The sequence below is a fragment of the Ostrinia furnacalis genome, unplaced genomic scaffold (genome assembly GCF_004193835.3).
Source record: "Ostrinia furnacalis isolate ACB-3 unplaced genomic scaffold, ASM419383v2 OfSCF1160, whole genome shotgun sequence".
Lineage (NCBI taxonomy): Eukaryota > Metazoa > Arthropoda > Insecta > Lepidoptera > Crambidae > Ostrinia > Ostrinia furnacalis.
This window is the reverse complement of record NW_021131399.1, coordinates 264055-289827: the sequence shown is the minus strand read 5'-3', so window position 1 is coordinate 289827 and position 25773 is coordinate 264055. Positions and strand designations below refer to the sequence as shown.

The 25773-nt window shown below is 42.1% G+C and overlaps 3 protein-coding genes across 7 annotated transcripts; 2 read left to right on the top strand and 1 right to left on the bottom strand.

The window, feature by feature from the left end:
- Positions 1–2562: 2562 nt before the first annotated feature.
- Positions 2563–3571, top strand: CPR67 (cuticular protein RR-2 motif 67). Its single transcript, XM_028302791.1, has 2 exons — positions 2563–2753; positions 2857–3571. The coding sequence occupies exons 1-2, from the start codon at positions 2742–2744 to the stop codon at positions 3463–3465; spliced, it is 621 nt and encodes a 206-aa protein (XP_028158592.1). The 5' UTR covers positions 2563–2741; the 3' UTR covers positions 3466–3571.
- A 1712-nt stretch (positions 3572–5283) lies between these two features.
- On the top strand, positions 5284–17456 carry msl-3 (male-specific lethal 3). Of its 5 annotated transcripts, none has more exons than XM_028302779.1 (13): positions 5284–5707; positions 6868–7046; positions 7359–7480; positions 7887–8043; positions 8607–8795; positions 10965–11090; positions 11943–12091; positions 13000–13153; positions 13645–13743; positions 14947–15061; positions 15524–15611; positions 15690–15774; positions 16821–17456. In XM_028302779.1, exons 1-13 carry the CDS (start codon positions 5606–5608, stop codon positions 16891–16893), a joined length of 1638 nt encoding a protein of 545 aa, XP_028158580.1. In that variant the 5' UTR covers positions 5284–5605; the 3' UTR covers positions 16894–17456. The 5 variants fall into 5 exon arrangements, with proteins under 5 accessions (XP_028158580.1, XP_028158579.1, XP_028158577.1 ...); XM_028302778.1 differs by having other exon boundaries at positions 7866–8043; positions 14959–15061; XM_028302776.1 differs by having other exon boundaries at positions 7866–8043; positions 14956–15061.
- A 273-nt stretch (positions 17457–17729) lies between these two features.
- On the bottom strand, positions 17730–25635 carry Hat1 (histone acetyltransferase 1). Its single transcript, XM_028302781.1, has 8 exons — positions 25280–25635; positions 24982–25151; positions 24690–24861; positions 24448–24607; positions 21929–22094; positions 19128–19276; positions 18845–19013; positions 17730–18612 (listed from the first exon to the last, which is right to left on the bottom strand). The coding sequence occupies exons 1-8, from the start codon at positions 25338–25340 to the stop codon at positions 18445–18447; spliced, it is 1215 nt and encodes a 404-aa protein (XP_028158582.1). The 5' UTR covers positions 25341–25635; the 3' UTR covers positions 17730–18444.
- Between the last annotated feature and the right edge of the window lie 138 nt (positions 25636–25773).

The window sequence follows — 25773 nt, the reverse complement described above, 5'->3', positions numbered from 1 at the left end:
CATCGTTACGAGTATGTTACAGTTGTCAGCAATCATGTACGCCGACCGTGCGGCCATCGCACTCATCCGGTTCTATTCGATTCGTTTTAGATCTAAATTACACCAAGTTAGGCAAGGTGTTTTCTTTGAATATGTCAAATAAGGATAGCTAATAAGTCTGCCATCAATGTTTAAAATAGGTCTTACCAGTTTACAACTAAGTAACGCTCACACTGTAGAAAAGTAGAGAAGATTCAGGCGCGGATCCAGCCCTCAAAAAAGGTTGTGGGCACAGCCACCAAAAGTATGTAGTTGGATCACTACATGCCCGGACATATGTACATACATGCGTATCGATCTTATCAATAGATCTTAATTAAAACAAGCAAATTAGGGTTGTGGGCATGCCCACAGTGCCCACAACGGTGGATCCGCGCCTGAGAAGATTGGAATAAGATATTTTAGTGATTATCATGTATTATCACTGTTCATATAAGTAATTCATATTATCAAAAAACGCCCCATATCCACTCAATTTGTTAAATCAATTCTGGACTTTTTAGTATACTAAACTACTAAACGGTGATTTTAGAACTACTGCGCGCAGATCTTTGCGGTAAAGTATCTTCGATTGTATATGTCTTCGGTATTAGAACATCGCTTGAACTTTTATATTGATGTATTTCTCACGCGGATTATTATTCAGAGCCGTTTAGTTAATTGACAGTGGATCAGATTATGAGCTCGGCCATCCTTGAGTGCGGGCGGCTCCCTTACGTAACACTAAGTAGAGCAGAGACGCTAACTGCTGCGGTGACTTTTATATTTCCTCCTACTGTACTTTTATACTGTCGGACTAGAAAATAAACAGATGAATAAAACCTTCTTTAAGTAGTATTTATTGAAGTGTAACATTATACCTAGTGTAAGAAGTCATCATCATCATCATCATTTCAGCCACAGGACGTCCACTGCTGAACATAGGCCTCCCCCAATGACTTCCACATCGCACGGTTGGTAGCGGCCTGCATCCAGCGCCTTCCTGCTACCTTTATCAGGTCGTCAGTCCACCTGTAAGAAGAACACAATATTTGTGTAAGAAGTAACACAATATTTTTATTTTATTTTAAAAATACATCTGCTACAAAGAGAGGAATTCCCTTTTTTCTAGGTAAATCCTAACCCTGGAAGCCGCCGTGTAAAGCTCTCACTGCAAGCTGCAAGCGTTGTGCGAGCTTTCAAAAGCCGCCATAATAACTTCATGAGCACCACCTTGTGCGCGGATTGCGTATGCTACGCTGCACTGTGTCAATGACTACCCATTATACTCGCTCGTCTAATAGAGCTTTAGTTATGATCGAGAACATTAGGAAATAATTAACTAAGCTTTTGTAGAGTTGCTATAACGCTGAGCTTCTTTTCTTTATGTAGAGCTTTTTTAAAGTAGGTAGGATGAACTTTAGCTGAAACCAAATTAATATCGTAGGTAAGGGAAAATTTCACATCTAAAAATAGTCTAGACGCAAATGATTAAGCTATTAATTTAATTAGCATGAGAGCTTTTCGGCCTTTGTCTTAGCTAATTTTGCACCGTATTGAATGATAGCTGCATAATTGCTACTACTGACATAGATTCTGAGAGACAATTACACTCACGAAGTAACTATTATAATTATAGTAATCTGTGATACTCCTTCGCTCCGGTCTCAGTGCCAATTTGATAACGACAGTTTTTTCATTAAAGATAAGACGCTAACGATGAATATAATATCTAAGTAGTGCATGCGAAATTGACTTATTCCACTGGTCCCCGTTGACAATCCCCGTCAACGGGGACCAGTGAACTTTTTGTTCATTAATCCCCGTTAACGCCAATAGGATTATGAGCTTCAAATTCATATTCAATGTTCATAATTCGTAAGTAGGTCAAGTAGGTAAGGTACCTACTTTATTTGGTTACAAAAGTGTCCTTAAAAGATTAATAAAAGTATAAAGGTTAATTTATTAAAAGCGTAGCCTTTGGTCCGGAAGCCAGTTTCACGAGTTGTTCTTTATAGCACTTGCTACTTAATTACCTACTACGCATGATTATGTAACACGGCGGCTACTTGACTGATCTTCTTGTTTAATTTACCTGTCTGTACGATATTCACCTGCTTTTGTTATGTGGAGCATTTCCTAGTAATTCCCTATTTACATTTCTATCTGAAAATTGTTGAAGCAGTTGTTACTGAAGAGCTTTTATGCTGGAAAGGTTAGGTATAGGTACGGTGTACATACATATTTTGTATTAAGTTATTTACACAAGCTAAAATCCTCCAAGTACCTATTCAAAATACTTACACCTCGGCTACAACCCTCGGCAAAATATGTAGAGATCAGTATTATCCCTCTCGAGTCTCGAACCGTCTATTTTTAAATGAAAATGTACTATGGTGGTTATTAATTAATTAATTAACTAGAAATTGACATCTTTTTTAAATGCTATTCATTAAAATTCATTATACAGAGATGAAACATCTGCCTAATTCATGCTATGTGCCTTCAGTTCTTTTAAAGTTTCTTTATAAGTGGTGGGCTTTGTACAGTGCAACTCAGGGCGGCTGTGCCTGGAAGCCGCGCCGGCGCCCGGGGCGCGGGCTCAGGGCCGCGTGACGCAGCCTCCGCGAGTGAAAGGGTGCGCCCCCGCCTCCGCTATAAAAGCTCCAAACGCTTCTCATCAAGCATCATTCAACATCCTCGATCTACTCACACACTACACAATGGCATTCAAGGTACTACCAATGAACAATATTGTGTGATAAAGTGCATCAAAGTGATAAGTGATCGTGCAAAGTGATTATTGAAAAAAATCTAATGTAACGTTTTATCTTTCAGTTTGTGGTTCTCGCTTGTTTCGTGGCGGCCGCCAGCGCCGGCCTAGTCCCGGCTGCTCCAGTGGCCTACGCTGCCGCCCCGGCGTACCACGCCGCCCCCGCCCTCCACGCCGCCCCCGTGGCGTACGCCAGCCCGGTCGCATACGCCGCACCCGTCGCTAAAGTCGCCGTCGAGGAATACGACCACCACCCCCAGTACAGCTTCGCCTACGACGTTCAGGACGGTCTGACCGGTGACTCCAAGACCCAGCACGAGACCCGCGACGGTGATGTCGTCAAGGGCTCCTACTCCGTTGTGGACCCCGATGGCACCAAGCGCACTGTGGACTACACCGCCGACCCCCACAACGGTTTCAACGCCGTCGTACACAAGGAGCCCGCTCACGTGAAGGTCGCCGCCCCCGTCGCTTACGCCGCCCCCGTCGCTAAGATCGCCGCCCCCGTGGCCTACGCTGCGCCCGTAGCCAAGTACGCCGCCCCCGTGGCGTACGCCGCGTCCCCTGTGGTCCACGCCGCCCCCGTGGCCAAGATCGCAGCTCCCGTGGCCTACTCTGCCCCCGTCTACCACTCCGCCCCCGTCTACCACTCTGCTCCCGTCTACCACCACTAAATTGTTGCCAAATTATAGTAATTTATGTTGTACAAAACGATAAAGTATTATTTTAAATACATTGTTTTGTATGAAATGTTATGATCAGTAGGATAGGTATTTAATTAAATTTTTCTATCCCTATTCAAATTTTTCAATGTTGCCTACCTCACCATGAATAAGAGATAATTATTGCCTACTTGTAATTTACTGAAAAACGTATTTTACACCAATAAATAGATGATACGATGCATATAAATTACCTATGAAAATGAAACCAATGAAACTAACTATACATATTATGGCGTTAATGATAGTAAAATAATTTTCTACAAGTCGCCAGTTTCTCCTACTTACCAAATACATATTTTAGTGCTAGGTATCGGTACATACGTAGCCTGCCTAATTCATTACACATAAATAGATTTACGCAAGCTACAAGTACCTAACAAGTACGCTTATAATTAGGTTTATGGGTCTGAAGTCCAGAGGTTAGAAGTTGATCTTTCTCACAGCACCTATCCAAATGTGAAGGTGAGCGGATAGCCTTTCTGTCGCCTCATTATGCCTACACCATAAAGTCTAGACGCCAGGAGACACACACATACGCTGCAGCTTTAATCGCTAGGCTACCTTGATATTTCCATAGTTCCCACGACGATGCGGCAGCTGCCTGCGCCGGCGCACACCGTTACGCAATCGTTTCATTCAGGCAACCTACACTTCGTAGCCCTGATAAAGTTAAATAATTAAACATGAGGCATGTTTTAATACTACTCCTACTACATAAGTAATAGGTAAGTATAAGTACGTATGGGTACCTATTCTATTCCGATAGGTACTGTGCATACTTGAGTGGCGACCACGGGCCGGAAGACGTAGCGTGGGCAGGCCTCCCACTAGGTGGACCGACGATCTGGTGAAGGTCGCGGGAGGTGCCTGGATGCGAGCGGCGCAGGATCGGTCTTCGTGGAAATCCTTGGGGGAGGCCTTTGTCCAGCAGTGGACGTCTTTCGGCTGAAACGAACGAACGAACTGTGCATACGCGAACGTGTGAAAACAATAATATAAAATACCTACATGAGATCCTTTGGAACCCTAGAACAGTTTAATGTTCCATTACTGAAATAATTTGTTAAGTAACATTTATTGATTAATAGTCTATTTTTAGCGCAATTAACCTAATTGGATTATTTTAAATAAATCATTGCTCTTAATTTTTTATACGTACCTATTTGCTATACTTAATTTAATAGGAGTTAGGCAATTTAAGAAAAAATCTGCATTTTCACCAGAGATCACTGTTGAAACAGAACACAACTCACATTTTGCGAGCACGAAAAATGTGAGTTGTGTTCTGTTTCAACAGTGTTCGGTCGAGGTCCACCTGCTAGGTTCCCCTGGATGGACACAGGCATTTTTTCTTGCCTATGGTATCTCTCCTTGTTAGCACAGCTCTGGTGGAAATAGCATAACGGAGCGAGGTTTTTGTACAACATACAAGATAATGTGACAAGATATGTAAGAAACTAGAGAGGGATGATGTGCCAGGGCTAGGAATTTGGGCGATGGATGGATGCTATTATCACAGCTTATCTTCCTGTGCACAGCTTTGGTTTAAATACCCTCACCATTTCACAGCTATCCTCGATCTATTTACCTTCGTAGCCATAGATTCGTAGCATATCTCTGATAGAAACGCAGCAAAGTACAAAAACTACAATAACAATATAACGGTAAATACCGGTATCTCAAACGTTATGTGGAACTTTCCCTAGGGTAACGATAGACTAACATTAAAAAAAAAGAAAAGGCTTGTCTTGTGTCATGTGTTGACAGATGACAGTTTGCAAACAAACTTCGGTGCGGTCGACGCCCAAACAAAAACATATTTTTCTATATAAAATAATACTTTGGTATTCCGAGGTAGGCGTTGGCTGGAAATTGCCGATTCCTCGTAAATTAGTGAAAGTTTTTTAAAGTGTTTAATGTTAAACTCTAGTCATAAATAATATTGTTACACGTAACTTTCTGGCGGTATCGCATTTCTACGAATTTAGAACATTTTCTGGGCGTTGTAACTTGTAAACTTACGTAATTAAATATTGGCCTGTAACCTTAAGTCTTTAAAGACACATACCCTCCTCTACAGTGCTAGAAAATGGTTTCAACCAGGGGAATTCGATATAAATTCAGTGAAGGCGAACGGGTTTTGTGCTACGAACCGGACCCCACAAAGGCGAAAGTTCTTTACGATTCTAAGGTAACTATCCTTTTTTTTATTCTTTAATGTCTAGGCATATCATACATTTAAACTTTATCCTAGTTTTCAATTCATCATAACCAAAAAATCAAAACAAAAACTTTTTTACATAACCTTACACTTAATTTTTTTGAGCCAATTTATATTTTTAATGCATTTTTAACTAAACCAAATAAAAAAATGTAATATTCTCATTTAGAACCACTTTAATTTTTTTTGTCATAGAATTTTCCCTGCAGATAATTGGTCACAATTACATACCTACTGCAGTAATGCTATGCAATTTTAATGGGCTAATTATGTGTAGCATCGTAACAAAAACCTGTATTTAAAACCGGAATTTAATTGGAATAGTATTTTCATCTTTATCCCAGTTTGAAATGTCTTTGTTTACATGGGTGGGGTTGGGTGTGGTTTGCAGTAAGTGGGCTAAAGTTGTGTTGTGAACAAAGTGAGACTTGCTAAACTACTGTAAAATATCCTGTGTGATCAGCATTAACAGGATTATGAATGAAAACATGGATCACTTAAGAATTTCAGCCATAAATAAATTATTTAGTAACTAGAGCGTATCAAGGGTGTGGTTGCGAGTTGTTGGCCATGTGACCACTCCCATCTGCTGCATTTATTGCATAATATTGTCTTCACTTAAATATAATACTAAACCTAATTCAAACATGGATTTATAAAGATATTACTTAGTTTTTTTTTTATTTTGTGGAATATGAAAGTGTTTGGGAATTTTATAACAACGTTTTTGATTTGTGTCATTTAGATGTTTTGTGATTAGTAATGAAGAAACATTTAGTAATTGTTTTAAAATATACATTTTATGCTTGCGAAGTATTTGAACTATATCTGATATTTAATAATTATTTTATTTCAAAGAGTAACTTAGAGACCACACCTATTCACACCATATCTGTTACCATATTGTCGGCTAATACAAAAAATTTTTCTTGCATAAATTACTATCAGGCAACGCCCATCACCAACCAATATATCAGAAAAAGTGTTCATTACAGTGCAGTGATAATTATGTGACATTTGTTTAAATAATGGTCTATCCCGATGAATTTGTGCACTTTATTTGAATGCTCATAACATGTTAATAAAGTGTTGTGGGCAGGATCTTATAATCTGACACATGTCAAATATAGGTGCTGGAAGTAATAGAAAGTAAGGATAAGCGCGGTCGGCGGACAGTGGAATATTTGATCCACTTTCAAGGCTGGAACTCTTCGTGGGACCGTTGCGTCAGTGAAGACTTTGTCCTCAAAGATACAGAGGAGAATAGACAACTGCAGAGGGACCTCGCCGAAAAATCACAGCTCCAATTGTAAGTTGTTAATTTGTTCATCACAATTTTTAAATTGAGTTGAGTGAGCAATCAACGTAATTTAACTTTTGAAATGCTTGCAACCAAAGTGTTTGGTCCTGTAACAATGTATGACTTAATTAATTGCAAAGATGCAAAGCAAACTTGTAGTTTTAATAAAATAAGTTAACCTTTATTTTTTTGTGGGTAGATTAAAATTAATCAATCTTTTTATTTGTGGGTAGGTAAAAATAAATTTGCAGTGACAGGTTAATAATTTGAACTGTTTTATTGCTGTGGAAGTGTGTACAACATGTTTGTCCGTTCCAAAAGGGGTGCTTACCTATACCGGCGCGAGCGTAAGAAGGGCAGCACGGGCGCCGCGCCGGGGCCGGCCAAGCGCCCGCGTCAGGGCTTCAGCGATGACGGTTCTTCGAGCAGCACGCAGCCCGATGGTTTGTTGTTGTTTTTTAATTTCCGTTTTCGAAATTAGGATGGTGGTGGTGTTTGCAAATGGTTTCAATGGTGTGGAATTGCAGTACTATGATTATGATTTAAATGTTTGTCAGCCTTTTCAGTAAACAACTTGAATAGCCTCTGAATAATTCGAAAGTCATTCTTTATTAGTAACGCCAAGTAATTTTCTAAAGATTTCTCGTTTTTAGATGGGTAATCATGTTTTCAAGATCGCTTTGTTATGTATGAATCGCGATTGCTGTTTTTCGTGATGCGGCGTTTGGCACAAAGCGTTTGTACTATTCCAAATTGCTACCCTGCTACAAAGATACTTATACCTCACTAAAACATATAATAGCCGGAGAACTGACTTTGTATGTTCAGGCAATGTGTATGTGACGACAGAAGGCGAGGCGGGCGACACGGACTCGTCGGCGTCGGGCTCGGGCGCGGGCTCGGGCTCGTGCTCGGGCTCGGGCGCGGGCTCGGGCTCGCAGCGCCGCTCGCCGCCGCCCAACGCGCACGTCGGCCGCGCGCACATCACGCTGCCCTCGGCTCTCAGGTTACTTGTCAATTGTTTTGCGATTGTCATGATTGTAGATTGTAGACGACAAATAGCACCACTTTTGTAACTATGTTTTAACCAGAATATTTAATAGTGCTTGAAGTGTTTACAGTCAACACAAACCTAGTGTATTTAACCATAGTTTATAATGAGTATATTAACATAATTTAACAGCATTTATTTAACATGGTACGTTTTGTGTATTACCTATTTTCCATAGGCATTCAACACAATGAATTCCAGTATTTTGACTTCCAAATGTGTGCGTTTCCACCAAGGTCGAGCGGTGCAGAGATGAGCGGTGAAGCTAGCAGCTATTTCCACCAAAGCGGAGCAGAGTGGGGATGTGCAAATAATGGAATCTAATTGGTTATTCAAAAAACTTCTCTGCTCTGCTGCGCACCGCTCCGCCGCCTTGGTGGAACCCAGGCCGGAAGACTTAAGAACTTGAGTTTTAGAACTTAGTTAAACTTGACTTTTAAACAATTTAAAGATGGTAGGTGCTACACGTATTTACCTTGTGAGTAAATCATACTAATTAACGTCTGTCAAAAACGCAGAGACCGTCTGACCTTCGACTACCACCTGGTAGTGAAACGCGGACGTCTTTCACGTCTGCCAGCCACACCATGTGCGGCGGAGATCCTGGAGTCGTTCGTGAAGTGGTTCGCGCGCGCCGGCGCCTGGCACCCGGCGCGCGCCCGCCACGACCCGCCGCAGCGGCCCGACCTGCTCGACGTGTCGTGCCGGTGAGTGTTCCGCAGCTGTCCCGGAGGTTCGAGAGCTGTCCTGGCGCCTGTCGCGTGCCATGCTACGACTACGCCTTCCTGAAAAACTCCCCGACTTCCTGGGCGTGTCGTGCGGTGAGTGGCTTGCAGCTGTCCCGGAGGTTTGAGAGCTGTCCTGGCACCCGGCGCGCGCCCGCCACGACCCGCCGCAGCGGCCCGACCTGCTCGACGTGTCGTGCCGGTGAGTGTTCCGCAGCTGTCCCGGAGGTTCGAGAGCTGTCCTGGCACCTGACGCGTGCCATTCCGCGACTACGCCCTCCTGAAAAACTCCCCGACTTCCTGGGCGTGTCGTGCGGTGAGTGGCTTGCAGCTGTCCCGGAGTTTCGAGAGCTGTCCTGGCACCTGTCGCGTGCCATACCGCGACTACGCCCTCCTGAAAAACTCTCCGACTTCCTGGACGTGTCGTGCGGTGAGTGGCTTGCAGCTGTCCCGGAGGTTTGAGAGCTGTCCTGGCACCTGACGCGTGCCATGCTACGACTACGCCTTCCTGAAAAACTCCCCGACTTCCTGGGCGTGTCGTGCGGTGAGTGGCTTGCAGCTGTCCCGGAGGTTTGAGAGCTGTCCTGGCACCCGGCGCGCGCCCGCCACGACCCGCCGCAGCGGCCCGACCTGCTCGACGTGTCGTGCCGGTGAGTGTTCCGCAGCTGTCCCGGAGGTTCGAGAGCTGTCCTGGCACCTGACGCGTGCCATGCTACGACTACGCCCTCCTGAAAAACTCCCCGACTTCCTGGGCGTGTCGTGCGGTGAGTGGCTTGCAGCTGTCCCGGCGGTTCGAGAGCTGTCCTGGCACCTGACGCGTGCCATGCTACGACTACGCCCTCCTGAAAAACTCCCCGACTTCCTGGGCGTGTCGTGCGGTGAGTGGCTTGCAGCTGTCCCGGAGGTTTGAGAGCTGTCCTGGCACCTGACGCGTGCCATACCGCGACTACGCCCTCCTGAAAAACTCCCCGACTTCCTGGGCGTGTCGTGCGGTGAGTGGCTTGCAGCTGTCCTGGCACCCGGCGCGCGCCCGCCACGACCCGCCGCAGCGGCCCGACCTGCTCGACGTGTCGTGCCGGTGAGTGTTCCGCAGCTGTCCCGGAGGTTCGAGAGCTGTCCTGGCACCTGACGCGTGCCATACCGCGACTACGCCCTCCTGAAAAACTCCCCGACTTCCTGGGCGTGTCGTGCGGTGAGTGGCTTGCAGCTGTCCTGGCACCCGGCGCGCGCCCGCCACGACCCGCCGCAGCGGCCCGACCTGCTCGACGTGTCGTGCCGGTGAGTGTTCCGCAGCTGTCCCGGAGGTTCGAGAGCTGTCCTGGCGCCTGTCGCGTGCCATACTGCGACTACGCACTCCTGAAAAACTCCCCGACTTCCTGGACGTGTCTTACCAGTGAGTGGCTTGCAGCTGTCCCGGCGGTTCGAGAACTGTCCTGGCACCTGACGCGTGCCATGCTGCGACTACGCACTCCTGAAAAACTCCCCGACTTCCTGGACGTGTCTTACCAGTGAGTGGCTTGCAGCTGTCCCGGAGGTTCGAGAGCTGTCCTGGCACCTGACGCGTGCCATGCCACGACTACGCCTTCCTGAAAAACTCCCCGACTTCCTGGGCGTGTCGTGCGGTGAGTGGCTTGCAGCTGTCCCGGAGGTTTGAGCTGTCCTGGCACCTGACGCGTGCCATGCCACGACTACGCCCTCCTGAAAAATTCACCCTGTAACTCCAGAAACCAGGGTAGAAAAGTTCGTGACTTACGAGGACGACCACGGGTCAGGTCTCCGACTAGGTGGACCGATGATCTGGTGAAGGTCGCGGGAGGCGGGGTCGTGAAAATCCTCGGGGGAGGCCTTTTCCTAACAGTGAACGTCATTTGATTGAAACGAACAATACAACCGCTTGACGGCCGCTAAACCTAGTAAGCTCGCGTACCGGATTACTATGTATGTAGTATGTACCTATATCAAAGCACTCGGGTTCGATCGCCGCACAACAAATAATTTGTTCGTGAAGGTATCTAGATGTTTCGTATACGACACTTTTCTCACGTCCTATTTCCTAATTCCTACTGCTGCAACTCCTGTAGGATCTACAGCTTTAAGGCCAAACCTATGCTCTGAAGAGCAGTAGAAACTGACTTTCGATGACCTCCGCAGATTGAACCTGGTGCGCGAGGTGGCGGACGGGCTGCGCGTGTACTTCGACTTCATCCTGCGCGGCCACCTGCTGTACAAGCAGGAGCTCAACCAGTACCACGAGATCTGCGGACAGTACATCGAGGAGTGAGTACTTATTCATTTTATTACGTTTCTTGAAAGGGCTTAAGTCCGTTTTCACCATTAATCGCAAATTTTTAAGTGACCCCTATGACAACTAAATTCTTTATGTGTTACCATAGGGGTCACTTAAAAATTAGGGATTGATGGTGAAAACGGGCATTAGACTTTTATTTCCGAGAGGAAAAACCTCCCGTTTACGGGAAGATTACCTTTCCCCTTACAGGCTTCGATCACTAGCCAGATCTTTTTAGGTTGACGACAACGACGTATTGTTATTTTCTGAGTGATTGTTTTTTTATACCTGATCGCGTAGTAGGTGGGCGACGATAATCTCCTCTTAGGCTAAGAACTCACGGCGCGATTTTCACCCGCGCCCGCGGCTGTTGTGGAATTGCGGTATTATTTCAAAACTCACGGTTATTTGCGCGGTTATCCTAATGGTGCGTCCACACTGGGCGAACGGGCTCGCGCGGCACGCTGGTCATCCTGCTCACCCTGCTCTTTTTACATAAGTGCATTCTACAGAAGCTGCGGGCCCGCAACCGCCGCGGGCGCGGGTGAAAATCGCGCCATGAGTTCTTAGCCTTAAAGCTATCCAAAGATCTATATATATAAAAGAAAGTCGTGTTAGTTACTCCACTTATAACTCAAGAACGGCTGAACCGATTTAGCTGAAAATTGTCAGGGAGGTAGTTTAGAGCCAGGAGAAGGACATAGGATACTTTTCATCCCGTTCGAAATAAAAAAAGTCTGCTTATTTATTGCCATTAAGGCGGAACAAAGTTCGCCGGGTCAGCTAGTTTTTAATGTTTCTTCATTCTACAGATAAATATTTTATAACTTTATGTGTATTAGGCAAGAATTAGAGCTGAAAACCGAGTTGGAAGACGAGGTAGCTTCGCAGGATGAGGCGATGGCTTCGGCCGAGGAAGACCTCAAGAGCCCGAAGATTCCCGAGTACTCGCACCTCCCGCCCGACCCCGTGGACTCGGAGAAACAGGAAGGTAAAATCTACTTAAATGCACTTAGTTAAGGTTCAAAATATGACGAACTATAATATGTTTTTGTTTATTGCCATTGCCCTTTGAAGGTTAACAGAAAAGAGGGTGCAAAATGTCCAGCTTTTGTTATGATTTAGGTCAATGTCATTTTTTGTTATGTTCTTTAGACATAGGGGGAACGCGATGTGCCTTTGTGTATGATAAAGCTTCAATAATAATAAAGGTCAGCTCTAAACGGTATGACGATATGCACCAGTGTTTTGTTATTTATAAATAGGCAGTGACCTTGTGATTCTGCGATTAGAATTACGCATTTGTTTAAGCAGTAGTTAATAAATAGGAGGAGTTCGAAATTAATTGTTAATTTCGAACTCCTCCTATGTTCTTCTGATTAATTTCGTTGCGGGTCCAATGACAGTTTAACTTTCCCCCGGGACAAACTTGACCTTCATTGGTTGGGTTTTTGTGGCGGTCAAGCTGTAGATCCTGGCTACACAGGAGTTGCAGTGGTGGGAACGAGAGGTGGGAATAGTGCCGTAGTAGTTAATAAATCGATTAATTAAATAAAATTAATTTTTACTTTAGCAGTTATATTACTTACCTAGTTATTACGATTTTTAAAACTTAATCCAATTAAACAATATTGGCAGTGACTTAAACAGCTTACCGAGTCTGTAAGGAGTATGACAGATAAGCTAGCAGTCGTGGACGTTCCCTGTATAGGTATACCTTACACCACCTAAGGGCTCTTTCAAATACTAGATTAAAATTTTCCGTGTGTACGTCAAACAAAACGTCTTATGTTAAAAAGCCTTTGTGTTATGTGTAGTTTTAGTGCGAGAGCTTGCTCAATTAAGATATGACTACCCCGCCCCCCTCCTGGATAATAGAATACATGTTTTAAATTCTAGGCTCGCCAAGCCCCACGAGCCAGCCTGACGAGCCTATGAAGCTGGAATGCGATTTGGACATCAAGCAGGAGCCGGCCGACGACGCTTCCTCAGTGTCATTCGCCTCCGCCTGCTCGCGACGCGACCGCGCCCGCGCCGGTCATGTTGCCAGGAGGTTTGTATTCGATTATGATCTTTCCTGCTGTGATGTTAGTGTTGCATATAGCGTGCTCCGGAATTAAGAAATCAGGTGCGACAGCGCGCGTCTACCACGTCACAAGCCGGGCTAAGATACGCGCTGTGATATAATTTATCGAAGGTAAAATGTATGTGCAAAACTGCAAAATCGATAAAATGGCGTGATAACAGCTTGTCGCGGCGCGTATCCTAGGCCTACAGGAGGTGATACGCGGTTATGGTCGTTGCTCTTAGAACGTTTGGATGTTGAATATAGCGTCAGATATTTGGCGATTAGACATGGCTTTTATCGTGCCTTTGAATTACGAAATCGCCTGCTCGCCAGTAATTGGTGTATACCGAGCTCATAAAAGTGTTTATTTAACTTTTTTTTATAATTTAAAGGTTTAAAATTTCCACAAAAGAAAATTCTGTGGCATAAAGTATGATTAAAGAGGAAGAAAATATTGATTTACGTTATTTCCTTAGGCTTCGCTCGCACAAGTCGGCGGCGTCGGAGGCGGAGGAGCCGCTGCCGTCCACGTCGGGCGGCAGCGAGCCGCGCGCCTTCGAGACGCAGTCCTCCAGGTATGGACGACCATTATTATTTACTAGCAGTGCCCGCGACTTCGTACGCATGAAAATCATTTTTGCTCTGCACCTATTACTCGTAGCGTGATGGTATATAGCCTATAGCCTTCCTCGATAAATGGGCTATCTAACACTGAAAGAATTTTTCAAATCGGACCGGTAGTACCTGAGATTAGCGCGTTCAAGTAAACAAACAAACAAACTCTTCAGCTTTATAATAATAGTATAGATTTATCTTATGTAGGGGTGGCCAGGCGCGTATATAGCGGATGTTGGGCCGTGACATGGCATGTAAGGGCAGGCCCCCCTGATAAAGAACCCTAGATACGCCAATGCGGGTGGCTACATCTACGACGCCACGCTCCGCTTCTTTGTAGAATAAAAGTATGTTATTACATTGATGAAATAAAACGTGGCCAAAACAGCGTATTACACTTGAAAATTTCGACGGGTTCATCCAGTGTCTAAGTAGCTAAGTTGGAAGAGCAGTAACCCAGCAAGCGAAAGGTGGGTGGTGGTGGGTTCGATTCCCGCCTTAGGCAGTTCGTAAGTTATTTAAAATAAAGTATGTTGCTACCCAGCTTGTGTATTACTCGTGTCCGTACGCCTTACCTTCTGTATTTGTTTGCCTCATTCAGGCTACGACTGCCCATAAAGTACAAACCCAAAATTATGGATTTCTTATGCAGCACATATCTTTTTCGTATGTAGAATTTTTGCTCTTGAAGAGATGCATCGCAAACTGTGGCCAAAAGTGTAATACATAATACACTTGAAAATTTCTAGTCTCCCTTGTACAGTAGTAAGAGCAGTTGCCCGATAAACGCCGCGGGTTCAATGAGGGCTATCGTTTTAGCGCTCACCTGTTAGCGCCACTGTAGAGTAAGGTCCTGTCACTTGCTAGTAGCGAAGACAGTGGCGCCAGCTGGTGAGCGCTAAAGTGGTAGGAGGACTATCGCATTTGCACTTATCAAGATGGCGCCACTGTAGAGTAAGGTCCTGTCAATCGCCAGGGGTGCCAACTGTTAAGTATAAAAACGATAGCCCTCATTGAACCCGCGGCGTTTATTGGGCAACTGCTCTTACCACTGTACAAGGGAGACTAGAAATTTTCAAGTGCATTATGTATTAAAACTAATACGATAGCCCTCATTCCCACCTGCGGCGGTGGCTAGCGTTGAGGAATATTGATTTATGCAGTGTTGGCAGTAGCGGGTCGTCGCTGAGCGAGCCGTGGCCGCGCGCCATGCTGCCCGGCCGCGCGCCCGCCGCGCCCACGCCCACGCGCACGCCGCTGTCGCTGCTGCTCGATAAGGTACCTTACCGGCTTTCATTTAAAGCACAATTTTCTTTATAGAGCTCAGAAAGAACCTAGCAACTACTACGCGAGCAAAAGTATAGAATCACCAGATTCGTTTCGAGTGAATTCGTTAGAACTGAATGACTCTGAAGATTAAATTAAAATGATGCCAGTTTAAAGGTTTTATAATAAACTTTGTGATACCATAGATAATAAATGAGTTCTTCATATCGCTGGTAACAAAACACAAGAACCCGATTCCATACTTTTGTTCGTATAGTTGAAAACTCAACTATCAACTATACCACTATTTTAAAGGAATCTACCCATGCCTTGAATTAAGTTTTAGTAATGTTCAATCAACGCGCGTGTAACTTTTAGTAAGGGGGTTAGATATTCATGCATCCATCTTTGTTATGAAATGACACAATCTATACAGGTCTGTAATTGTATGTAATATCACTGTCTTTTATTCAGGTTGCGAAGTGGCAGATCATTCCTCGCGAGGGCACCGAGCACCTGCCCTGCCGGGTGTATGGCGCTATTCATCTTGCCCGTCTTTTTGGTACTTTATATTTTACATCTCATTACACAATTTGGATTAATTGTGACTTGTTTTTAATTAATTAATTTTTGTTTACAGTGAAACTTCCAGATTTCCTGAACGCAACTCAGATGCCGGATTTTAAGCTCAAACTGATTTTGAAACACATTGATATGTTTGTCCAGTGAGTATGCCTATATTACATCCCTACATCAGTTATATCACATAATAATAATAGTACGGGCAGCGCAGGACCGTTCATTGTGGAAAACCTTGGGGGAGGCCTTTGTCCAGCAGTGGACGTCATTTGGCTGAAACGAACGAATAATAAGTACTACGTACAGAAGTTTTACTTCGCGAAGGTATTTAAAAAAATGTATGCTCAATGTCATTAACAATATGGTGTAATTTAGCTTGTCTCAAGAGTCAAGCAAGTTTGTCAGAAGTTTTGTTGACAAACGTCAGTGATCGGTACTGCGCCGAAGCTATAGGGCTGACTTCGGTAAAATGATGTGACGTGAGGTGCCAATCTGCAGAAAATGGCGGAGGAAATACATGATTTAGCATGAATTATCATAAATAATATTAACTACTTATTTACCTCTCAGTGTCTTCAGGCAGCTTAAAAAAGTACATTCTGTGTTTTTATTATTATTTAGGCAGTTAAATACTGCACAGTATTTAGTACACCATTTTCTTTATTTTTGTCCATCATACACACACAAGAATACGCGTGCGTGAGTCAATGTTCGCTCGTATGTGAGGCCTTGTCGAATAGTACTCTTGTAGGGGGCAATCGTGCGTGTTTTGTTTTCGATGTAAACTCGCGGAGATGAACAGGCCTGGTTATATCCTGATTGGTACAGCTTTATCATAAAAAAACAACAAAACAGAGCTGCAAAGTGCAATATTTCTTCATTATGACAACCACAATGTTTAGCCTGATGGGCCATCATCCATATACACTAGCTTTCCGCCCGCGGCTTCACCCGCGTGGAATTTTGTCTGTCACAGAAAAACTTTATCGCGCGCGTCCCTGTTTCAAAAACCGGGATAAAAACTATCCTATGTTCTTTCCCGGGACTCAAACTATCTCTATGCCAAATTTCATCAAAATCGGTTGCGAGGTTTAAGCGGGAAAGCGTAACAGACAGACAGACAGACAGAGTTACTTTTGCATTTATAATATTATTTGGGATTAATAATTAATATTACTTTCCCTTCATGCAGGTACTTGGATGAACACAACGAATGGTTCGGGGAGATGTACTACGTGGCCGATAATATGTCCCGTTCTCACTAAACTCACAGTACTTAATTTAAATACATTAACGATATCATATTAACTGAAATAATAGAATTTTGGTAAGTGGTTTACCATTTCCTTCAACATTTGCAATTAGAAAATGTGCTACATACACTTTATTACAAGCATTCCAAATACATAATACTCGTGTTAAAATCACATTTTATTTTTAAGTTAAGTTTCAATTGTTAGCTTACATACCGTCCATTGGATACAAAATTGTCAAAAATAGGTTTCGTCATCAAAAATGATATTTTCGAGCTATTGAAATATTCATCGCCTATTTCTATGTTTAAGGAATGAAAACGAGTGACTTGCTATAAGCCTTTTATCAGTAGACGTTGGGAATAGTTATAGAAACTTGATTGATATTATTAGAGAATAGGGTAACAAGTATAGTATTATTATTATTAACTATATTTCCGACCAATACGTCAAAAATGCATGATCTCACTAGCTTACTCTCGAGACTATCTAGTTTTCTAAAACCTGTTAGCTCTCTAATTTAGCGACTTACTGATTGTACTTTGTAAGCGATATGTTAAAAATAAAAGTTATTCGAAAAAAACATGTTCTTTTTTAATTTTCGTCCCAATTTTTGCGGTACCTACGACTCCTACGAGACAAAGCAAGAGTGCACGGACAATATCAAAATGTGTACTTCTTGAAGTAGTTGTTATCTAATTTCATTGATTAATGTAATGTAATAAAAAAATATTTTACAAAATCACATTTTATTATCAAAATTACATTTTATTCGAAAGTACATAACAAGAACAATTTTAGAGACACTTGGTACCAAATCACAACTAGGTATTACTATTATTTACTCGTGAAAATTATTACATAATATTCATAAAAGAGTAACTAAATTATATTTTAAAAGTTTCTTCCTGTTTTCATGATATTTTAGTTGTCACGTCAAATTCCATCATTTATATGACAAAATTAAACCACAAAATTACAAAAAACAAGCATTAGATGCCAGGCAAGTAGGTATATCAAGATTCAACACCTACTTTTCGCATCTGACTGTACAACATAAATGCATTGACAAATATGCAAACCTACCAAATTGAATATAAACAATTTAAAAATCAGCATGGCTGTTACAACTTAAATACATTTGTTACAATTCCCATTTTAAGTACTATGAAAGAAAATAAAAATCATTAGCATTTAAATCTCGACACTATTATTGTTTAAAACGTTTAATCTGAGATCAATGATGATGATAGATACAATACAAATGTTATAATCGGCTATCTGTGACTGATTGTATTCATAATAACAGTAAAACTAAACTTACGATATGAATAGCGAGTTAAAATAGATGCAGTCTCACTCTTAATTTAACCTAAACCCTTCTCACAGTAACATCGAATTGTAAAAATACAGTCAAGCTGTCGCATAAAAATTTTGAGACAGTAAAAGGAGGCTCAACGTCGTAATTAATTTTAATTGGTTCGAACTGGTTAGTAAACGTGCCGCGTGCTCTGCTACAGTATGCGTTATCTCCGCGTGGCAGAGTGGTTATTTCCTTGAGGGCTAGTCGTGTTCCATGCGATGGATGACGCGGCGATAGTCGTCCTCGAGGGCCAGATACTGCGAGGCGAGGCGGCCGTGTGTCTCGGCGAGCCCAGTGGAGCTGATGGTGGCGGCAAACTCTTCGGGCTTCAACACTTTTTGCAGCTTCTTCATTTCTAACTTCTTTTTCTGTAAATAAATAGTAAATATAATTAAATTACACAGAGGCAAAGCATACCATACTTATAATATTGTCTGCATATCTATCCTTATTGGTTACAAAATTGCATATACTACAACTACAATCATGTCAGTGTTTAGTCTGATAATCTGATAAGTACAGGATAACAGAATGACTATTCATTCAGTACATTATAACAGTAAACATAATAACAATGTACACAGTTAGTGAACAACATACCTGGTAAGGAGCATTGAGCCTATTTTTAACATCAAGCCTGTAATTTAGGTAAGCAGTTTTATCTGAAGTATTTGTGTTCTTTAGTCGCAGAATCTCGTAAATTCTCCGTGCTTGCTTTTTGTTAATTTTGAACTTGGCACATGCTTGGCTTGCCATTTCCGATGAGAACCTATAGATATAAAAAAAATACAATTACAGAAGTTTTCACCTACATGATTTGGATATTTCTGGAAATTGTTCATTCACATTAAATAGTGTTAATAGATAAATTTAAATATCTTACCCTTGAACTAATTTAGCAGGTTGGAAGGCTGGCAACGATTCACAATTTTTGGCATCAACATAGTCTCTTATTCTTTGAAAGTCTTGTGATGGGTCTTCAACTGTTATGTCCACAACTTCTGGTATTATTACGAAATGAGAATAAATAGCCTGAAAACAAGAAATACAAAGTTATAATAAAATACAGCACAACATTATAAAGTAACAAGTGCGAGTCGGGCTCGCGCACAAAGGGTTCCGTAGCAGCAAATATAATAAACTTATTATGTCAATTTATACACCTGGTGAATGGAGCCTAAACTCTCCCGATATTTTGCCTTGTACTTTTATGTATGAATATTAATTTTATATATGTATTTATAAATATTCCGAGCTAAAGAGGTGGCAAAAGCAATGGCAAACAAACCACAATCAATAGTATTCGGTTGTCGCTGAACACTTGGAAACTGAATACATGACTCCGATAGATACGGAAACAAGGCTTTTACATATATTTTTTGCGATTTTCCTAGAACACCAACAAGACTATCGTACACACGCAGTATTCCATTAATGTAATAAATACAACTCCAGTGCCCCACTAATCCCACGTCACCGTCATAAATTACTTGAAGGTGCGTCTCATTTTTAGGTACAGGTTCAATCAGTTCAGGGTGTTGAAATAATTCTAGCTCACGCGGTCTAAATGATGTGCACCGAAGTAACTTTTCATGAAATGCGCGAACCACATCATCTTCGATATAGTTATTATAATTCAGAATGTAGGAAAACGTATTATCTAAAGTATCCATTGTTAGATGATATACAATAAGCTTTAGAAATTTTAAAAACCTGCTACGAAACACTAAAATTTGCACCAAAAACAAAGGAATTTATATTATTGGGGGATTTATTAGTACGTGACCGGTTTAATAGCACCTATTAAACCAGTATACCTACTTACTTATTTTTTATAATAGGTACAATTCAATATTAAAAAGTCTCAACGCCAAATTCGACTTGCGAAAGAAGTAAATGGGAACGATGAAATTCTCTTAGCGCGCACAAGTGACAACGACGTCTGCCCTCACGTGTCTGCCCGTTCGGGTCGACGCGGTTAGCTATCTTATCCCCGCTCCCGCGCGAGACCACGCCCCGCAACTCACGCGCTGCAGCGCAGCGAGCGACCGATCTTCTTGAATCGATGTAATAATAATCTATAGGATTAACGCGTTTTAAAAATATTGGTTCGATGGATATGTTTAACCTATTATTACTCAACAATCACATTTGTAATATTAAACTTTATCAAATGCACAATGTATTTAAGGTACATTACTGGATAAGGATTAATGGCGTATTGCTTGAATAAGCTAATATTTCTCGTAAAAAGTACCTACATTATAAAGATTTTATATCATCGCGGATTTTAAAAGGTGTACAATACTGTAGTATATTTTTTGATCTATCTTATAAGGTTCAGCCATCGTTTTCAGTGTAAGCACAATAACTTAACCAAAATTACAGTTAAATCAACCTATCTCAAAAACTATAAGAGATACTTTGATCAAACCAAAAATCGTTGAAAGAGTTAATTAGCATGCATCACCTCTATTTTTTTTAGAATTTTATACCCCGTAGTTATAAAAATAGAGGGGGGGGGACATACTTTTTACGACTTTGAGAGCTGATATCTCAAAAACCGTTCACTTTAAGAAAAATGTTTTTTAGAAAACTTTATATCATTTTAAAAGACCTTTCCATTGATACCCCACACGGGTATGTACATCGAAAAAAAAATTTTCATCCCTCAGTTACATGTATGGGGGGCCCCACCCCCAATTCTTTTTTTTACTATTTAGTGTCATAATTTTGTAGCGGTTCATACAACACATATTCCCATCAAATTTCATCACTGTAGTACTTATAGTTTCCGAGTAAATCGGCTGTGACAGACGGACAGACGGACAGACGGACAGACGGACAGACGGACAGACGGACATGACGAAACTATAAGGGTTCCGTTTTTGCCATTTTGGCTACGGAACCCTAAAAACAGGTAATATCTGTGTCCAAGACTGAATAAAGTGAGTGAATTAACATAAATATTTTCTATAGCAAAGGGCTATATTTTTTATTGGAAATAAAGGGCTACGGCTGACAACACGAAGCTGTTTTGTTAAGTAAAACAAATCCGATATTTTCGTCTCTACCCAAGCCCTCTCTCACTCAAGAAAGAATCTCCAGTGATGAGAGAAGAGGGAGATTGAGAGTTGAGATTACTGCATAATCAAATATCTCCTGCCCACTGCTTCGATAAGAAGTTAAGTTCTTGTAACTCATGAAGGCGAGTGAGCTTTACTTGTGTGTGTACGTGTACGTAACGATAGTGTAATTTGTATCAAAACTTTTGAAAAATGAACAGTAGCGAGCCACACATGTAAAGCTCACTCGTCTTCGTGAATTGCAACAACTATGGTCTGCGAGCACTACGCGACTGTGCGACGGTCGGCCGCAGCGAGTGTGCGAGCGCGACAGCAACATAATTACGCGCGAGCAATAAGGATGGGTAGCTTGGGGTCATTGGACAAAATTGTATGTGCTCATAGACCGGGCTTTTTTTTATTATTATAGCTTTATATTCCACATTTTTACAGTTTCATTCAATTAATCTGTATCTGTTGTTTGTGGCCCCACTTGGGTAAAAGCTTCCTCCATCTTTTTCCACCTTTCCCTGTCGCTGGCTATGTGCATCCAATTTTTCCCTGCCTTGTTTGTTATGTCATCGGCTTTATAAGTAGTTAATTTTGGCTAACGTGGTACCTGGAGCAGGTTGGCGCAGAGCCCGAGCTTGCGCGCGGGCGGCAGCGTGAGCACTTGCGACACGCGCGGGCGCAGGTGGCGCGGGTAGGCGTAGTAGCGGTACACCGTCGCGTACGCCGCCGCCGCGTACCGCCACGCGCCCTCGGCCGACTGGTACTTTTCGAACCTGCAATAGACAGTGTATAAACCTTCCATGAAACTTGTTTGTGTAATTTGCCAATAGATGTCACTGTATCGATATTGAGACGCGTAAAGCTGTACCGCGGTGTCCAGATTTTTTTCCCCGGCTTTATATACCGGGAGGATTTTGACACAATGAACCTTTGACAACCTTTGTGAACCATTGACAACCTGTGTCAAGCAATAAATTGTCACCTACATATTGACGTCTTATTTATACCTAGATAAGAGTCCCTTAAGTGCGCCGAGAGTATCCGTGGTTTATTCAGACAGTTTGACACCATACCTCAATAATTCGAAACTACAACTGTTTTAAAAAGACCCTTAAAAACTTATTCTGGTCTTTAAAACTTAGTTCATTTTAAATTACCAGTAAAATTATGATTTTTGTTCGCATTGTAATTGAAAAAAAGTAGTTTAATTGAGTTGACAAAATAGTGACGTCACTTGCTTGTAATGACATACAAAATCTATGGGAGTTTCGTTTTGACAGTTTTAAAAAGTGCGTCAATTGACTGGTGGTGTCAACATAATGTGTATTTAAATATAGATGACCCAAGCTGAACTGTCCCACCCTCAGATCATAGAAGGGAATAGATGTGAAACGGGGGCGTGGCACGTGTCTCCGCGATATGCCCAGAAACGAACATCGCCCGCGACGCCAGGTTAGTCGCGATTCAGTCGTACTGAGGAAACGTTCTCCGATATTGTTGGATAATGCGTCGTAACGTGCAATAACATAAGTGAAACGAAGAACTACAGGAACAATGAAGTCATTTACCACATGTAAGTATTGCAAATCCATTGGTATTTTGCTTATAAATAAAAAAAACTAAACATTTTTACGAACGAATTCAGTGCCGTGACATTTACTGCGATATCGAAATTAGTGGTGATAAAAATTCAAACACGTTGTACATTGACGATTTGGTTAGCAACCACTTTATGTCATGCGTAACTACTGCGCAATGTATTTTATTTCTTCCGATATCCACTGACGCGTGAAAATACACAGTACGGCCGCATGTGCCGGTCGTAACATAGTTTTCGAGCCTTGCCCCCAGGATTTAAAGTATCGATATCTTATCGACTCCATTTTATCTTTCTTCTCTCTAATTGCGTTTTTCAAAGTGTGCGTCACGTCACGCGGCCATTGATTGGCCATAAGGCACGCCTTCTGGCCAATCACAGCACTTTTAAGCCGGTTGCACATGTTGTCGTAGACTCTCAGTCGCTTTGTTTTTACACAGTTGAATGTGTGTGTGGGAGCTGTGGTGGGGGAAATGTGGGGACACTGGTTCTCGTTGTAGTTACGCGCGACTTCATATCTATTCTCTTTCTATGATCTGAGGTCCCACCAAACTCAATGACAGGGGGGCGCTACCATCGTTCAACTATATGGTTTCCAACATGGCAAAAATCGGAACCAGCGATTCGGTATTGACGGTGGCGCCCCGCTGTCAATGTCATCGATAGGACAGTTCAGTATTTTGGAACTATAACATTGTGATAGACCAGTCTTTCCCAAAGTGGGCGATAACGCCCCCTTGTGGGCGCTGCAGGCTAAGACCAGAAAAAAAATCGGGACGTTGTGTAGAGGCTTGGGAGGCGTCATCTACTAGGAGGACTCTTAGACATCGACTGAGCTCGACTCTTGACTACAAAAATGGGGGGCGCTAAAAATAATTTATTCTCAAAGTGGGCAGTAGACTAAATAAGTTTGGGAACCACTGTGATAGACGATGGCCGTTGGGGCAGGAAAGTTCTCGAGTGGCGACCACGGGCGGTAAGACGTAGCGTGGGCAGACCTATTAGGTGGACCGACGATCTGGTTAAGGTCGCGGGAGGAGCCTGGATGCGGGCAGCGCTGGCTGGACCGTTAATTGTGGAAAACCTTGGGGGAGGCCTTTGTCCAGCAGTGAACGTCATTTGGCTGAAACGATTGTGACAGTATGTTCTTTAAATCAAATCATCTACAAAATACAAAAATATGAACCATTGATATGATGACAGAATATGAAAATGTTTTTGTAGAAAAATCACCTATATTCATAAGATGCAGCCCTTAGCTTTAGCTAAGGGCCTTGCCACAATGGTGTATTAAAAGCTTTTCAAAGCGGCGACGCAGCAGCAGCTCACTTAGTCTGTACACAGTTGTAATAGGAGCTACTTTGCAACCAAAAGAGTAAATGGTGTGCTGTCCACTGCACTTTTTTTTTTATTTTTTTTTATTCTATCTGCGATCAGCCGTCAGCCTTTATCAGATAAGATGAAGTCCACTGCACTTAATTCTTAATTAAGTAGGTACTATAAATAAAAATACAGCAGTAGCAACTTACACAGTGAAAAATGTCCATTGATCGTCATCCACATCTATGAAAGATGCTGCGTCCACATACCAAAGCAAGAATGTTTGCAATCTCTCATGGAAGGCCAAAAACCCAGGTGTTGATGTCTCACTATAGTAAACTTCGAATGTACGCTTTTCACCGCCATCATCTAAACATTTTATTAAAATTAGTATCAATACACACAAATTATCATGGTCTGAAAAAAAAATTAATTATTATACAATACTTACGTGGAGTTACACTGAATGCATGTAATAGTCTACCGTGCGGTGTAAATGATTTGTCTTTCTCCAGCAAGGACACGAAGCGGTCCAGGTTAGTAACATAACCTGGAGCCAGGACCTTCTTCAAGGCACCTTCCACATCGTCTGCCTTCATTCCATCAGACTTACTGGGTTCAATCTGAAATAATAACATAATAAAAAGTTGCTTTTAAATGTAAATCTTGGGCAAATTAATGTACTATAATATTATGATGGATTACAACTGGAAACAATTTTATACAACAAAAGGAGAGCTAACCTTATCTGTATATTCAATTCCCAGGTATGTTTGTAAGCTGGCAGCGCTATAGTAGAGGCGTATGTGTAGGTCTGTGTAACCAAATATGTTTTCATTCTCCCCGAACACCTGGTGGCACATCTCGGGCCCAAAACTAACCTCATCATTTTCTATATCTTCTGGGCTCCTTACTGAAATAATCATATTTATGAAGGTATATTAAAATATTACAATTCCTTTATTACAAATGTGAGAAAGGCAACTAAAATTTCTTTTTTTGGCAAACATTTGAATGATTTTAATCACCAAGAATACTTACCTAATTTGAATTCTAATATTTCATTTCCATCTACGACCAAATGGCACAGCTGATCAGTCATTTTGAGCCGATTTTACAGGCCTCAAGTCCAACTTTCATTCCACCAGAACTCGACGATTCCCGCGCAAAATGTAGGTATTGAAAGAACTGGAATACGAACTGTAACGACGATTAGCTGGCAATCTATAAATGTATGATGATAAAGGATATACAGCCGTTTACAATTTTAATGGTTAAGTTTTTAGAAAGAAATACGGCGCTATCGAGCTGTAAATTCAAGTAATTTTGCAGATTTGCTGAAGAAGAAACGCGAAAAGCCGAAAACTCTTTTGACAGTCTTGACAGTTGAATTGAAATTTGTTTTTTTTTGTCTCACTATTTGAACGTTTAGTAAAACGTGTTACTTACCGGTTTTACAAACCATTCTACATCACTAAACTTAGGTAGAAAACACATTGTGTCGCAATCTGTCAATCAACACAAATTTTTTAGTG

What these genes read in the sequence shown, in the direction of transcription:
- msl-3 (XM_028302775.1), top strand. Translation starts at nt 5,606, where the DNA reads ATGGTTTCAACCAGGGGAATTCGATATAAATTCAGTGAAGGCGAACGG. An exon ending in GAGCAGCACGCAGCCCGATG is followed by an intron (nt 7,481 to 7,865) that starts GTTTGTTGTTGT and finishes TTGTATGTTCAG; the next exon opens with GCAATGTGTATGTGACGACA. An exon ending in ACGCTGCCCTCGGCTCTCAG is followed by an intron (nt 8,044 to 8,606) that starts GTTACTTGTCAA and finishes TCAAAAACGCAG; the next exon opens with AGACCGTCTGACCTTCGACT.
- Hat1 (XM_028302781.1), bottom strand. Translation starts at nt 25,340, where the DNA reads ATGACTGATCAGCTGTGCCATTTGGTCGTAGATGGAAATGAAATATTA. An exon ending in AATATTAGAATTCAAATTAG is followed by an intron (nt 25,152 to 25,279) that starts GTAAGTATTCTT and finishes TGATTATTTCAG; the next exon opens with TAAGGAGCCCAGAAGATATA. An exon ending in GGCTCAATGCTCCTTACCAG is followed by an intron (nt 18,613 to 18,844) that starts GTATGTTGTTCA and finishes ATTTATTTACAG; the next exon opens with AAAAAGAAGTTAGAAATGAA.